Below are 16,103 nucleotides of genomic sequence, written 5' to 3'. Positions count from 1 at the left end.
CGCTATACCACGGTGTTTATATAAAACCAATTGCATAACAATACACAGTGGCTAGCAGATAGTTATGCGTGCAGAGCTTGCCCTGCCATGCCTGCCCTTTCCAGGCATGAGCCAGGCCTTCAGGAATCCCTGAGCCCCTGATCTGTAAGCATATGTCATGAATTAATTGATAAAAGGTTTTAGCTGTTGTAAGCAAAAGTAGTTAGGGAAGCATTCCCTGAAGAAGATAGCAATCTAAACAGGATTCTAAAGCTAGAGAAAATTTAAATAGAGCCAAGAAGCTGGCAGAAAACTTGAGTGGAGGCTCAAGACTTGAAGACACAACCTACAAAGTCAGGGACTTCAGTGTTACACCCGGACACTGCTTCTGTGTAGCAATAAAAATTCGGGCTCTGAATCCTTAAATCAACTTGTCTCAAGTCAGATCTTATCCTAACAGCTATTTAGCTGTTTGGTGTTTGGCACATGCCTGATGTCATCCATGAAACTAGAAATAAAGTGGAACTTTCCTCAGGTTACTGTGATGGCTTAGGACTGTAGTGTGTCTGTCACCTGGTACCTGGCCTTTGGTACACATTATATAGAAACAAGCTTCTTTTGTGCTTAGGAGTTGATTACGGATGCAGACTTGTTTGAGGGCCTTGAATGCAAAGCCTTTGGACTTTTTGAGGGGTACCTTGGGAAACCCCTGGATCTTGCTTGAGTCAGCTTTTCAGAGGTATTAGCTGAGTCTAGACTGTACTGGTCAGGCCAGATGGGACTGGAAGGTTGAGGACAAAGGTGTTGATACAGGCATGATACAGCAGCTCTGGCTTGAGGTGCTGAGAGCCTAGGTTAAGCTAAACCAGAAGCCAGGAACTGGGGAAAACGAAAATAGAATTTGTCTGAGTAGCATTTGGGAGGATTGAGATTGCCCTGGTCTGAGATTACTCTGCCCACTGAAACTGCCACCCCTGAAGCCAATACAGTGTTAGTGAGTACTACTGAGCACTCAAATGCCACTGATCTGATTAAGATTCAGTGCGTTTCAGTGGTTCAGGTCCCCAAAATATAAACTATTTCAGTAATTTTATATGTGTTGCATTAAGCTAAATATGCATTGGATATAATATTAATTATATATATTTACATTATATATAATTAAATATAATATTACTTATTTTCTATCTTCTCATGTGGCCCTTAAAAAAATAAATTTCTGTCAGACAGATCTCTGTCTAAGATAAAAGGAGGGCCAAGGGAAAAGGCTTCAGTGTTCAGGACCGTGGAGGTGTTCCCTCCTGAGAAAGGAGTAGAGTGAATGGACACATGGTACCCCTCATCGGGTTTTACCTGTCACTTGGACAGTGTGGGCATGGGTATTAAGGTCCAGGGTATTGGTGAAATGGGTGATGGCTGCATCGTCTCTCCCGTGAGGAGTCAGGCAATTTATCTGGCAGTAAACACCCTTGATGGCTCTGCTGCACCGGTACCCCAAGATGGTCCTGAGAGTGCATGCATTGAAGATGGGGGAACACTGCGTGGGAGCACAGCACTGTGTGTGGCAAGCACAGGTTGTCCAGCATTATGGTACTTTCCAGAAGGAAGTGTCCATCCTGGAAACAAACTTAGACTTCAGTGGCAAAGAAGAATGTCAACTAATAGAAAGATTTCATGCTGAAGGAAGCCAACCCTGTAGGCTACTGTCACCAAAAAGAGAATCATTCAGGGCTTAGTCAGAGCTTTGGAAAGTCACGCGCGGACAGAAAGCACCATTCTTCTCAATTGACCCATCTTAGTTCCAGGCAGAAATAAAGATGGGCAGCAGCCAGAGGCAGTCTGGCCACCACTACTGCTGTTTCAGGAAAGTCTTCCGAGGAAGCTTTTAAATTGTCTGATTCCTGTTGCAGACCTCCTGAACCAGGTTTCTGAAGCCCGTGTACCTCAGGCGTTCTTAGGTACTCCATGAAGCCAGGGCCTCACTGCCAGGGCCCAGAAGCTCCTGCCCACTGGACCATTACAGAGATGGGCTAATTCTCCTGGCTCCTGCCCATCATCTCAAGGCTCACAGGATGTTGCAGGCGTCTGAGTCCTTAGCAGTAGCCTTGCCTAGGGTCTGGGGCAGGTGTCCTGTTCTCCTTAACTTGTCCCTTCTTGTAAATTCCCTCCTCACCACACTTCTGCTCACATTCCTGAGGGGACCAGCTGTGGGAATGACCCCTGAATGGAGACCAGTGCCACCTTTTATGCAGTGAGGCTAGTGGATGCATGCCACTCCTTTCTGCCAGCTCCATCCGAGACTCTGCTATTCAGGGCAAACCATACACAGGTGATACATATGTGTGCAATAGCATCTTGAGTCATGTAGCCTGAGCTACAATCCCACTGTGTGTGATCTTAGGCTGTGTGTGTGTGTGTGTGTGTGTGTGTGTGTGTGTGTGTGTGTGTGTGTGAGAGAGAGAGAGAGAGAGAGAGAGAGAGAGAGAGAGAGAGAGAGAGAGAGATATTTATGTATATGGATATATATATAAAGTATTTATAATATATTAAACTTTTGTGCAACAATTGTAAAAGAGAAGTGATAAAAGGTTGGAACCCCTGACATTGCTAAAAAATAAAATAAAATATCAAATGCAATGGTGTGTGCATTGTGTACAGACAGAGTACTCAGCAAATGGTAGCAGTTGTCAGAATTAGCCATTTTAACTTACTATCTTTATCATTGCTATTGGAAACATGCCTTCCTGGCACACACCTTTACTCTGAGCACTTGGAGGCAGAGGCGAGCTAATCTATGATTTCAAGGCCAGCCTGATCTACAGAGTAAGTCCTAGTACAGCCATGGATACACAGAGAAACCCTGTCTCAGAAAAAAAAAAAAAAAAAAGCAAAGGCCAAAGATGGATATCTGATAAAATCCTCACAGGTGAGCGCTGCTGAGGCCTTGAGAGAGATGTTCTCTGATTCTGAACGGTGTACATGTCTCTTAGAGATCTCTAGATGATGTATCTTCTCCATACAAAATGCATGTTCCTGCTCTCCTGCAGACTTCCTTACTGCTTCCTCTCCTTTTCTTCTGTACAAGCTGTCAGCACAACTGTTTGCAGGAGCCGAGTGCCATGTACAGCTTGGCCACAGGCTTGGCTTCCCTTGGCCTCACAACCCATAACCTCAGCTGGGAAAAGGAGAAGGCAAGTGTTAAGACTCGGTCCTTCCTCCACTGAAGTCTAGGAGTCTGAGGTGGTCAGCAGTGATAGCAGGGCAGAAATAGAAGTCATAGCTCATCTATAAGCTGTTAGCAGTAGGTTAATTATTCTGTGTGATGTGTTTCAGTTACAGCCAACTGAAAGCACGCGCTGCAGTTTTAGCAGAGTCTTAAGACAGACTGAGGTACCTGCACAATCTCTGAACAGCAGAACAGGCTCTCACTAGTGTCCCTAGAAAGGACTCCAAACCACACAGAATGCAGAACCAGAAGGCTGCCGTGCCATGTGGCCTCTCTGTAACTGATTGATGACTAGACTCTGGGACACCACACCCCCTGCCTCCTCAAACAGCAGCCTGCCCTCCAACTTCCTTGTCTGCAAAAATTCCTGTCACTCCTGTCTGCCAGGTCAATACTTTGACCACTGTTCTGGTAGTGAGAGAACCTAGGTGTGGCCGTGTGCTCTGAATACTATCCAGTTACCACAGGCCAGGGCCTCAAGCAATGATGTTTGGTTTTTTCTGTTTCTGGAGATTAGAAACCCAAGATCCAGACGTTGGCCTACTTGTCTCCCCTTTGTGAACCTCTAGACCCAAGTTTCCCCTCTCATAAACACGTTGTCTCATGGGATAAGGGACCACTCTCATGGTCTCGTTTTAACTCAGTAACCTCATAGAAGATACTATTTTCAGATATAGTTATATTCTGACGTGCTGGGGTTAGACCTTCCACATATGAAATTAGGGGTGGGGAACACAGTTCCTCCCGTTAACATGGAGATATCTAGTTGATTGCTTTCCAGCCCTGCAGTGCAATAAAGTATACCAGGAAGAGGAAAGAACTTCGCCCGGCCCCAGGAACTACAGTAGGAACACCACACAAGATCTGATAAGAGGGCTCAGGTGCTAAGCACACAGCAGTCTTTGTATTTATTAATCTCCATGCTTTCTCCCAGTGGTAGGGATCGACTCCAAGGCCTCCATTATAATAAGCAAGCATCCCAGTACTGAGCCATCCCTACACACACAATGATTGTGTCTGATATCTTAACAATCCTTTGAAATAAGAAAGTAGTGTTGTCCCCTTTTCTCATCATGAGAAAAATGAGGCTTAAACATTCAGCCGGTGTTACACAACAGCTTTGCTGGAAAGAGGAAGAGTGAGACCTTGCTGCCCCGGGCCTGCGTGTCCAGGGCACGGAGAACAGCGGCAAAACCAGTGCATGTCAAAGGAGAAGCTGCCTGTCAGATCCAGCTAAGGATTTCCCAGTTTTTCTAGACATCATCCTTCTAGAGTGAGATCTCTAAATTTCTGTTTATTTTTGTTCACTCGTTCGTTTGTTTCTTCATTCGTTTATTTTGTTTGTTGTTTGTTCAGTCAGTCTCACTGTGTAGCCTTGGCTGGTCTTGCACTCCTAGCTGTCTGCGCCTCCTGAGAGCTGGGATTAAAGGCATGTACCCCCCCCCCGGCCCCCCTCCCCCGTGGCCAGCTGAGATCTCTTTTCCAAAGGGTGACAGTTGATTGAAGTTAAAACACACTGTGCAGTGCACGTGGGGCCAGTGACACCATCCGAGGCTGGCCTGAGCCTTCGGGCCCCAGTATGAATGGTAAGTGCTCATGAGGATGAAGGCTGTACCGCCGGCTCTGCACATCACCCCTGTTAAGCCATATTAGGAAGCTGTTGCTATGTGACCACATAGCCTTGTAGTTCCCCATCTGGTTCACACCAAGAGCACAGGGCTGAGCCCAGCACTTAGCAGTGTCCACGCATGTGGCGTTTTGAGGACAGCGGGTATCTGTCCGATCTCTCACAGTCCTAGAAGGCAGGCCTGCTTTGTCCCTCTCTTACAGAAGACCCAGAGAGAGCTGGAGTAAAGGGAAGCTTGCTCTTTTGTTAAGGCCACAGAGGGGTGTTTGTTCTTGGAAGTTGCTTCGCCCCAGTGCTTAGCTCTGGGCCAGACCACTATGACTTGTCAATCAGACTGTAGGCTTCTCTGTTCCTTCCGCGGAGAGTGTGCTCAGTGACACTTATGCCCGCTCTCCTCTTTGGCTCAGGTCCTCTTGACACAGATTTAAATGCCTGTATTCCCTTAATGGACCATCTCGTTCCTAGGAAGTTCTAAGGACTTCAGAACCTAGGCAAACCATAGCGTCAAAACCAGTGCAAACCACTTGATAGCTAAATGCTCTGTGTGTTCCATTGTGTTGCTCATGTATGAAGCTGAAAAGAAGCAATAGCCAAGTCTCATCAGATGGCCTCCAGTTCTTGAGTTTTGGCTCTGCTGGGCAGAATGGCGTTCAGGACACACACATACACACACATACACACACACACACACACATACACACACACCCCACGACCACCCCAGTGTTGACTTTCCCCCTTGCCTATAAGCTACAGAGAATGTTCCCTGCTAATTTCTGGATGTGAAGCCCCCTGTGGCTGTGGGCAAGATAACTCTTGTGCCCCAGGTAGTAATATGTACACACAAGGCGGCCGGCAAGCCCCTGTTCCAAGTCGACAGAGGGTCAAAGGTGTTTCCAGTGAAGAGGCACATTGCGGAACATTGTGTGGTGCCCCCAGTGTGCAGAGTCACCTTAGTTGGAATGGTACCCTCTCTGTGAGGCAGGTGGGAAGGGTGACTTCTGGACACAGAAGTCCCACAGGCTGCATAAAGCACACAGACTGGGCTACCGGGAAGCTGGCCTTCCTCCTTCTGGTTGCCTCACCTTTAAAACAACAGTAATAACCCCGTGCTGGATTGTAATGAGGCTTCTTAAAATGGTGAATAAAAGCAGCGCGTGGGGCTTCAGTTTCCATGAGGAGGCCAGGTGGTCTTTGCCCTGGAGTTTATGCTTGGATAAAACAAGCTGGTGCGCTCCTGCCCAGGAGAGTCAAACTGAGACATTTGCGGGTGTTTTCCCAGTCTCCCAGTCCTGCTCTGCTCCAGGACATTAGTTGAGGTTTTACAAAATATCTGCAAGGAGGAAGGTCATCTCTAGCCAGTCCCAGCCCCAGAAAGGCTTTCTTCCTCCCAAGTACTGAAGAGCCACAGCCTCTGTCTACATTTGAGGCAACTCAGTAGAATTCTGTATCTCTGAAAGAGGCTTCTCTACCTAAAATTATAAAATTTCGATCTGATTTCTCCTTGAGAACAAAACGCTACTCAGAGATTCCCTTCCTTCCCAGTGGCACAGTGGCCGTTTTCTAGGGCTGCCCACAGTCCCCCCGCCCCCCTCCCCCCCCACACACCCATTGAACTGACTTTGTATTTAGGAATGAACCTGAAACACTTTCATCTCTATGTGTTAACTAGTTTTCTAGGCAGGGTTATCCCTGTGCCAGCAGAGAGGAAGGAACTTGCAGGGAAATTCCACTAGAGCTGGGAGACTGAGAATGGTGACAAGCAGTGTGGCAGGGCTGGGCTCCCCTGCAGCAGAAAAGGAAAGCATCCGGCAGGCACTGTATCCCTCTCCATCCAGTCTCTGCACACCCAGCCCAGTGCCAGCACTGCTTAATTGGAAACGTGTTGCTGTGTGTGGCATCTCAAGCCTATCATTCCAGCGCTTGGGAGGGAAGCTTGAGGATTCCCACAAGTTCAAGGCCAGCCTGAACCAGCACGTGCCCACCTGTGTGGCCATTAGCAAATTATCCACAGTCAGACTCTACTAATAAAAACCTTGGAAGGTCCCTCTCTCAGGGGAGAGAAAAGAGACCTACTTTTAGAGACCCTGCCTCAAAAGGGGGCATGGGGTAGTTGCTAGGGCCAGCATGGTAGCTCGTGCCTCTATTTCCAGCTCTTCGGGAGGATGGCTCGCAGCCAGGAGACTGAGGAAAGGAGGGAAGGAGGAAAGGAAGAGTGGGAAAGAAAAAGGGAAATTCCAGTGTTGTATGGACACTTCAGAGCCTGGCAACCTGCAAGGTTTTCCCCATGGAAGGGAACAGGGAGCTGTGAGTGTGACAGGGTCCAGTAAAGAAGCAGTAGAGGCCAGAGCTGGCAATAGTGAATTGTGTATTTCTGGTTTTGTCTTTTTTATTTTCTTTTGTTTTGGCTTATAAGCTAGTTGGTTTAAATACAATTATAACACAGCAGGGAAGGGAGGAAGCCCTCCACGTGTCTCTGTAGGTATCTTCACTGGAAGAGGAACCTCTCCAGGCTTTTGCAAACAGAGCCGACTGTGGGTCACTTTGCTGATGGCCACACAGGTAGTAGCAATGAGTGATGTTGTTCCTGTGTGACCTTTCCTGCAGTTCCGTGAAAATGTGACCTGGGCCTAGATACTGCACCCTGAGGGCTGAGAAAAAGAGAATGCTTGGCAAAGGGAACGTAGAGAGCCCCTAAGGGTGCACCCCACAAACCACAGGCCACTGAGAAAAGGAGTCATGGTCTCACAGTCAACCAGCCAGCAGCTGGAAAAGGAGTCCAGGATCCCAGGCTGCAGGGATAGACTTTTCTTCACCAATTTGCTGTGCATCAGGGCCCTGCACTCTGTGTGCTTTAGACCCTGGCCCAAGTACATTAAAGGATTATAGGCCAAGTCAACTGGGTGTTGAGCAGCACCCCACCCCCAGCCTTACTGGGACACCCTGAGCCTCTCTCTGGGGCGGGGCCACGTGACTGGTATGTGAGGAGGAGTCTGTTAGTCTGTGTGTAGAATCAAGGTCACTTACGGCTTCAGGCAAAGCAAGGCCACACTGCCCTGCTGTACACTTCCTTGGTTCCTGCACCTCTGTCCTGAGGGACTTCCTACTGCTCCGGTCATCTGTTGGTTGTCATCACCCCTTCGCTTCTGTCCTCATACCAATGTGTCTGAAATGCCTGAGGACCTGTTCTAAAAGGCCCTGCTGCCCCGACCAAATCAGTCAAAACCCCCGAGGTCCACCGAGCAGCTAGGGGAAGAGGTGGGCAGCGCAGGCGCAGGGCATTCCAGAGCTAGCAGCTGCAGTTTATGGAACACGGTTGTTCTGGGCCCCATACTAGCTACTGTGCATTGGTGACAAGCCCAACACCAAGGCTTACTACAGAGTCCTGCACACGGATTGAAGGGGTATCTTTTAGTTTGGGGGGAGTGGTACTTGAGTGGTTTTAGGGGTTTGTAAAAATGGACACCAAAGGGTCCAGCCCTCTCAGATCACTGACTCAGCCCTTCGCAACATCTGTGTTTCTCATCCACTCACTTAGTCTCTGTTGCTGTTGGTTTATACCTTGTCCGGTCTAAGCTTTGTGCAGCAGCAAGCTCTCCCAAAGAATGAGTCAGCCTGGGTTTGCTGCTGGCGCCATGGTGCCCTAGACTGCTGAGTCCTCACATAGTGCCAGGGAGGCACACCTAGTGCCCACCTGCTCCCATGAGTCATGAAACTGCCACCTTCTTGCCAGCTCAGCCCTTTTCTCCGGTTGCCACCACTCGAGGCATGAGCGTAACCATATATGGCAGGGGCACCAGGCAGTGCCTGCCCTGGGCCTGTCTTCCTCTTCAAATGGTGCCATTGGCTAAGCAAACAGGTCAAAGCTCAAGGGCCAGGTTCTTTCTACTGCTTTGCATCAGGTGGTTGTGTGGACAAAGCAGCAGGGCAGTGTAGAATCCAAGGGCTCAGACCAGGGAGGAAGATCAACCCTCTAACATGTGAGGCCAGGTCACAGGGTGGGCAAGTGTCTTGGCCACCAGGATAAGGCAGGAAGGGATGATAACATTTCACTATTTCAGGCTTTTGTACATTTGGCATTTACTCCCCCACCCCACCTCCCTTTTTTTAATTAAAGATTTGTTTATTTGCCAACAGTCTTAGACTTTACTGCACATCTGCTGACCCCTAACAATTGCCCTGCCTGCAGAGTTCTTTAGAGGAGGCTTTCTCTCCATTTTCTGTGACTTGAGTTTTTCATCAGGCTAATAGAAATGAAGTGGATGGAGCCTCTGTTAATGGGGGTCAGGTCGTGGGGATAGCAGCATGCTCTGCTGGCAGATGCTTGCTTTTGCCATAGGCCCTTTAACTACTGCAAGTGTTATATCTTAGAAAGTTCTCTAAAGGACACTTTTCTGTAGTATGTTGGGGCACGTAGGTTAAACTGGTTGGTGATCTGCAGAAAAGTTTTGCAGATACTCAGATGAGTGGCAGGCTGGCACATCTGCATCATCACCAAAATGGCTGTGGGGCATTTCTGGCTGTGATGGTTGGGGATATACAGCCAGTCCCCCTTCAAGTAACACTCTTAACAGATGTTCAAATAACCTAAAGGAAATTCTGTTCACGTTCTTAAACTTTCTCTTCAGATTTCGGAGAACAAGAATCATCAAAGATGTCCAGCAAGACGGCAAGCGCTAACAGCACCGCCCAGGCCAAGAGAACTGTGCAGCAGCTGAGATTGGAAGCATCCATCGAAAGAATAAAGGTACGTGACAGGGGACTGGTGGTGTGTTCTGGGTAATTCCCCGCCCTTCCTGGGCTGGAACACAGTCCAGAGAAGATACAGCCATCCATCCACAGCTTGCTTGCTTCCAGACCTTTCCCAAGCAGGCTGACAGTAATTTTAGTTTTCATTTTCTACCAAGCACAGATGTTATTCCAAAACAGCTGAGGAGCCAGCTATTGAAGCTAGCCCCTCTGTCAAGCCCTAGATGAGACTTCCTGGAAGGCTTTGCCTTTCCGGAATGAGTGTGATCAAGCCTTGCCTGACTGTCTACAAGATTCCTAGTGGAGTTGATTAACATCCTTGACATCCTCCCAGAATCTATCGAAGTGTTACCAGTCAACTGTCAGTCTGAATCCTTCCTCCAGGAAACGTCTGCCTTTCAGTGCGTCACTCAGCGACCACTCTGTTGCCCCAGGTTGAGTAGAGATGCTATCTCCAGATCAGATATATTTTGTTAGGTATCTTGACCTTGAAGTGTGTTCCCTTCAGTCCTGAGAGGACTGGCTCATGAGAGTCCTGGAATATTATGACTAATGCTGTTTCCTGAGTCTGAAGCAATCACCTGACTGGAGATTGTCACCTGTCTGCAAATCTCAAGGTTCCTGTGGTGGCCCTCAGGGCTCTGTTCTCATCACTCCAAACTCCCTTGGCAGGAGGCGGAGTTCCACATGCCACAGCAGAGAAAGGCACGGTGCCTTCCTGGTCCTGTGTTCTCACTTCCCCACCCTAGGTCACTGACAGTAAATCTCAAACCCTACTCAAGGGTAGGCTCCATAATTCAATTCTTAATTCTGTTCTGTGTCCCGGCCTCCTTTCTCTTGGATAGAAACTAAAATGTAACTTCTCTTGCTCCACACACCTTTCCTTCTTTACCCCTAACTTTTATTTGGAAACGTTTCATACTATAGAGAAATGGTAAATGTCCAAATACTCATTTTTTATTTATTTTTATTTTTTTATTTTTTTATTTTGGTTTTTTTCGAGACAGGGTTTCTCTGTGTAGCCTTGGCCATCCTGGACTCACTTTGTAGACCAGGCTGGCCTCGGAACTCACAGCGATCCACCTGCCTCTGCCTCCCGAGTGCTGGGATTAAAGGCATGCGCCACCACGCCCGGCCAAATACTCATTTTTTATTAATTTTTTATTGAGAGATGGAGGATGATTGTGTGTGTGTGTGTGTGTGTGTGTGTGTGTGTGTGTGTGTGTGTTGTGTGTCTGTAGCAAAGCACACATGTAGAAGTGAGAGGACAGTTTTTAGGAGACTTTTTTATCGCACTGTGTTGGTCTGGGAGGGAGAACTCAGGTCATCAGGCTTGGCAGCAGGACCCTTTACCCACTGAGCTGTGCACTGGTTCCACCATGATCTCTCAGCACTTTATTTACATTGTTAACCATTGAGCACTGTAAAATGTCATATGCTTTTACTTTCCCCCAATATCTCTCTTTTGCTCCACATTTATACAGAAAACACTAGGACTTTTTCTTTAAGCCACTTGAAAAGTATTGCATCTCAGGGTTCTGTAACAACAGTATTTAACCCAGAGTGTGTCTTACGGCGAATCCAGGCAGCTTGTTTCACAGAGTTGCCACCACTAAGAGTGGAGACTGATTGTTGCCTGTTCCTAGTTAATGTTTTTGATAGCTTCCTAGTGAGGTGTCCTCATGTGATCACTTGGTTAAGACAGGTCTTACCTGCCAGGTACCGTTTTCCTTGCCCCTGACAATCAGTCTGAAGGCCATGCTATGATACTGATTATTGGCTTCAGATCCACCCCTGACATTTGTTGGTAAAATCTTCTCTTTCTTATTTGGGTCCGTGTCAGGTCTCAAAAGCATCTGCAGACCTGATGTCATACTGTGAGGAGCATGCCCGGAGCGACCCTCTGTTGATGGGCATACCAACCTCAGAAAACCCATTCAAGGATAAGAAGACCTGCATCATCTTATAGTGGACCGGGAAGCACCCCTCGCCTCTTAACGCAAACCACAGCAGCAACCTGAAGAGATGCCTTCGGCATACCCGGTAACCACAGCTAGTAACTAAAACGCCCTTCTCTTGGAGTAACAGACCCCAAAGTCTCTCTTTTTCAAGTGTCCTTTCTTTGCCCTTTACTGATTTAATACAGAATAACTATCTTCTTTTCTATTTGGTAACTATGGTATCATATTGGGTTACTGTATAAGGAAGGTGGCAGGGGGCAGAAGAAGCTTGTCTTATATAATTGATTAAGATATGTCAAGACTGAAATTGTCCAAGCATCGGCAAATTAAAATGTCAAGAATCACTTCTGTCCGAAACCTTTATATTATGTTCTTAATAAGATTTATGCCAACCTATACCCCACGCAGGGGGTCTGGAGAGGCAGGTGTTCATGGCCATATCTCTTTGCACTATTGGCACTAACCACACTGAAACTTCCTCCTGCAACATCAACCCCCCAGGCTCATACCTTTATCCTGAATTGTGTGTAGGTAGAATAACAGATTATTTCTGTATAATTTTTGTACAAAAAAAAAAAGAGGTAATGAAAGAACATTGCAAAGATCATCTTCATTATAATGAGCTGATGCTGTTGCCTCTCCTGTCTTGGAATCATACGGGCCCCTTAGTCTACAATAATTGTGCTAATTATAAATCTAAGGCTAAAACTGAAAGCCCTTTGATGAAGTATTAATTCGTATCAGTCATTTGGACTCCTGTGATCCTGAGGCCAAGAAAGGAGAAGAGGCCCTTGGGAGGACCCTGGGCAGCTGTACTACAGGGCTCATGACCTCTGCTGGATTGGGATGGCCACCTCAGAAACTTTCACCTCATGCCTGGCTTGAGTGCAGGAATGAACTGGGAGCCAGCAGGGGCGCAGACATTGGTGAAAACAGCTGCTCTCCTGGGCCCAGCTTTGCAGGCAACCCTTTCCTTTTCTCCTTGCCAGCATGGTGCCTGTCCTTTGCTGCTAGAGCAACTGTTTTCAGGAGGACATTCCCTATTTCCCAGTTTCAACTGGGGGAACACACTCAAGCACTAGAAAGACATGGAAGCACTCTGCAGATGCCTGCGGTTTCGTCACTACCATGTTCACAATCCAGTCAGGGGTTCAGACCCTTCCAGAAAGAGGCTTGCATTCTGTAGGACAGCCGCAATGCTTATAGCAGTTGGTATTGAGGTCCTCAACTTTGATCATGAAAATACCCCCACATACCCGTACAGTGTCCAGTGAGGATCCCAGAGGCACATAACCTGCCATGACCACGGATGTATCTTGACTTTGACAGTGAGAAGGTCCATTTACAATATTCACTTAGAAGCCCAAACCAAACACAAAGCCTGTGATCTTTTAATTCATTCTTTCAGTTCATTAAGGACTTCACTAATGAAGGATTTTTAAAAAGTGTTCTCAAAAGGGATATAGTCCCCAGGAATTGTTTGTAGAATTTCCCCTACTTGCGTACAGTGTACCCTAAAAGGAAATTATCTTTTAATGTAATTTAATGTAACGCTTGTGCTTTGGGCATCGTGCTTCTTGATGGTAAACAGATGCAGCACTATTCCGTATCTCTCCAAATCACCCATCTGCTCAGCGCTCGGGACTGAGCGTGTGAAAGCCATAGCACTGCCCACAACCTGTTCTCACCTGTTTTTTAGTTTCCAGCTGCATTAAAGGTACCTGTTGAGGAGAGAGAGAAAGCTTTTACCTTCCAGAAGGTAAAAATGGAAATGTGCACCAAAAAGACAATTTTTACACTTAATGGAACATTCTTTTTTTACAAGTATATTTTTCTACTGATAGTTTCAGAACACTAATCTTATATCCACTCTAATTTTAAACATGTTCCTTTAAATATTTATAAGGCAGTTTATTACAGGATATTTTTATGCAATCATGTGCACACTATTGGTAGCAAACATAGGATATCCTTTCATACTTAAACATACGCTTGTTAATATGCTTTTAATGGTAAGAAATGAACTTGAGGTCCTGGAGATTTTGTTTCCTTTTCACTGGTTAGAGACATTAATGTCTTTTAACTTCCTAACCAGATCTGAGCTATGCTCCCAATGAAATTAAAATCAGATCCTTTGATGCTGGACCCAAGAGGAAAAACACTAGCCAAACGTTGATTTACTTATAGTGAGACGGCTATGTGAAAATATATGACTCTTAAATATAATACATGTATATGACACACAGAAGTCACTTATTTATCTGTCTTTGTTCACGTATGGAGCCATGTAGCTGCCTGCAGCAGTATGTTGTGACGGTCATGATGAACACAAGTCCCAAGTAGGATTTCTTTCCTGCACTGACAGCTTGGCTTCATTTCTGTATGTTCAGTCTGTTTTGTCTGAACTGACACTCCTCTGAGCACTGTAGTGTTTATACTCTGATCCCCATAGTCCATCATAAAATTGTCCATTTTAAGCCTCGGGGCTGTGGCAAGATAGAATACACAGTATTCTGTGACTCCAGAGCATTTTGAAGAAACACACATTTTTTTAACTTTATATAGCAAGTAGTTCATAAGCTGTAGATTGTAGCTAAATATTTTGTTTTTCTGAAATCATGTGTTTAAGTTCTTTACCATATGGAAAAAAAAAAGTATCAAATATTTTCACGGGAAGGGTTGATCTACCTTTTCTGTGTTTGGATTATTTTTATACTTTGCTGATCTTTAAACTCTCCATAGGGAAAATTGTATACCAGTAAGTTAATAATTTTGATTCATTGTTTATACAATGTAAGATGTGTCAAACTGAGTCCAACAAGACAGCTCAGTGGGCAGAGATGCTTGCTGCCAAGCCCAGCAACCTGTGTTTGATCTCCAGGATGTGAAAAGTAGAAGAAAAAACTGACTCCTACAGGTTGTCCTCTGACTGCTACATGCTCAGTATAGAGGTCACACACATGCACACACACACACACACACACACACACACACACACACACACACACGCACACACACAGTAACAATAAAATAACATTTTTAAAGATGTGCCAAATTGTATCTGTTCAGGTGCCACCTCCCCACCAGCTTAACCCTAAAATAGAACTCTCAGGCCCATCACTCTGAATCTGTGTTAAAGTGTGTCCGTGCACGGGCCCAAGAGTCGTTTCCAGTGAAATAAATGTAATGCTGAAGTATTCCGTGAAGTTGGTTGCTTTCTTTCATCGTAAGCCTATTTGTGAGTAAAATACATCAAATCAAGTAGAATAGAGCACTTCCCAGTGTTTGGCAGTCTGGTAAGTCCTGTGCTGGGTGACTGGACCAGGCATGTCAGCTCTGACCCTCCTCTTCCCCTTTTGTCACCAGGGGGTAGAAGGAGATGGTGGGTGAGATCTCCCCTGTTCCCAGATGCCTTGGTTGAGTGACCTGCCTCTCTGCTGGTCCTGCCAGTGTGTTGGTGCTATAAGCTTCTTCAGATACTGGTCTGTCTATATTGTGTGCTCACCTAATCACTTATGTTATATAGTGCCTGTTCCTACGTTTACAGACTTGGTTTCTGTAATGTCTCATTTTTAGCCATGTTAACTCCAAACACATATTCTCTTATGTCTCAGTAAAGTTTCATTTGATTAAGTTGTTGTTGAGATTTTGTTATTTGATAATATTATTTGGCTACTCGTCCAGCATCTTAACCATTTTAAAACTGTGACCGCTATTTGGAACTCTGTTCTGTAGAAAGAATAAAAGCATTTTTTTTTTCACGTGCCAACATGTTCACAGCTGTGAGAGAAGAGTCATTAAAACCCTGCTTTACTTACTTGGTCAGTGTGTCATGGACTCCTTCCCGTGTTTTGCTCAATAAATTAATAAAAGGCCATTTGTCTTCCCTTTTCCTTTCATTTGCTTGGCGCTCTCTAAGCTCCTCCTGAGAGCCGCGTGCTGCTGACACACAGGTAAACGAGGCTCCCCAGGCCTCGCCAGCCTAGAGTCTGGTGTGAGGAAGGTGGGATGCTGGTACTTACCTTCATGACGTGAGTCATGAAAGGGCATTCTGGGAGCTCAGGGAGGGACGACAAGTGTCACACAAAGTCTTCTAAGAGGGCTACTAATGTGATACATGTGCTGGGGCTTGAGAAGCAGAAAAACAAAACAACCACTGTGTTAGCTTTAACCCAGTGAGGAAGAGACAGTGAACTCCACGCTCAGGGGTAGATCCCCCAGACACCACCATCTAGCCTGTAAAACCAAGAGGTTTATGGGATGTTTAGGGAGTGACACCACCCTGAGTTCCGTCTGTGACCATGAAAACAGGTAACATTACAGTTGCTGAAGATGCTCTACTCCCAGCCCTTGTAATCCTTCTGCAGTGATGAAGGTCACAGAGCTGCTTCTGAACAGCTATGAGAAGGGAGCAGCCCACCAGCCCCAGGCAATACGGTAGATCTACGAGGGAAGGGCTCCCACCTCTGCGGAGCCCCACCCCCACAACACATGCGCAGTGGCACAGAAGGTCCTCAGACTGTCTAGTAAGGACTACAGGTGCTCAGTACTCTGGTCATGAGAG

At 46.3% G+C, this 16,103-nt stretch overlaps 1 protein-coding gene across 4 annotated transcripts in view; it reads left to right on the top strand.

Annotated features, from left to right (window-relative positions):
- Window positions 1-15,416, top strand: part of GNG12 (G protein subunit gamma 12) — a 115,556-nt gene extending 100,140 nt beyond the window's left edge. For all 4 annotated transcript variants that reach the window (XM_084786080.1, XM_084786078.1, XM_084786081.1 and 1 more), the window contains 2 exons: window positions 9,458-9,576; window positions 11,422-15,416. In XM_084786080.1, the coding sequence (XP_084642206.1) occupies window positions 9,484-9,576; window positions 11,422-11,547 (219 nt within the window). In that variant the 5' untranslated portion in view covers window positions 9,458-9,483 and the 3' untranslated portion in view covers window positions 11,548-15,416. The remainder of the gene's footprint in view (window positions 1-9,457; window positions 9,577-11,421) is intronic.
- Window positions 15,417-16,103: the final 687 nt, after the last annotated feature.

The sequence above is a fragment of the Acomys minous genome (genome assembly GCF_964271855.1).
Source record: "Acomys minous genome assembly, chromosome: 6".
NCBI lineage: Eukaryota > Metazoa > Chordata > Mammalia > Rodentia > Muridae > Acomys > Acomys minous.
Note: the sequence above shows the minus strand (reverse complement) of the source record. Positions and strands in the feature narration are given on the sequence as shown.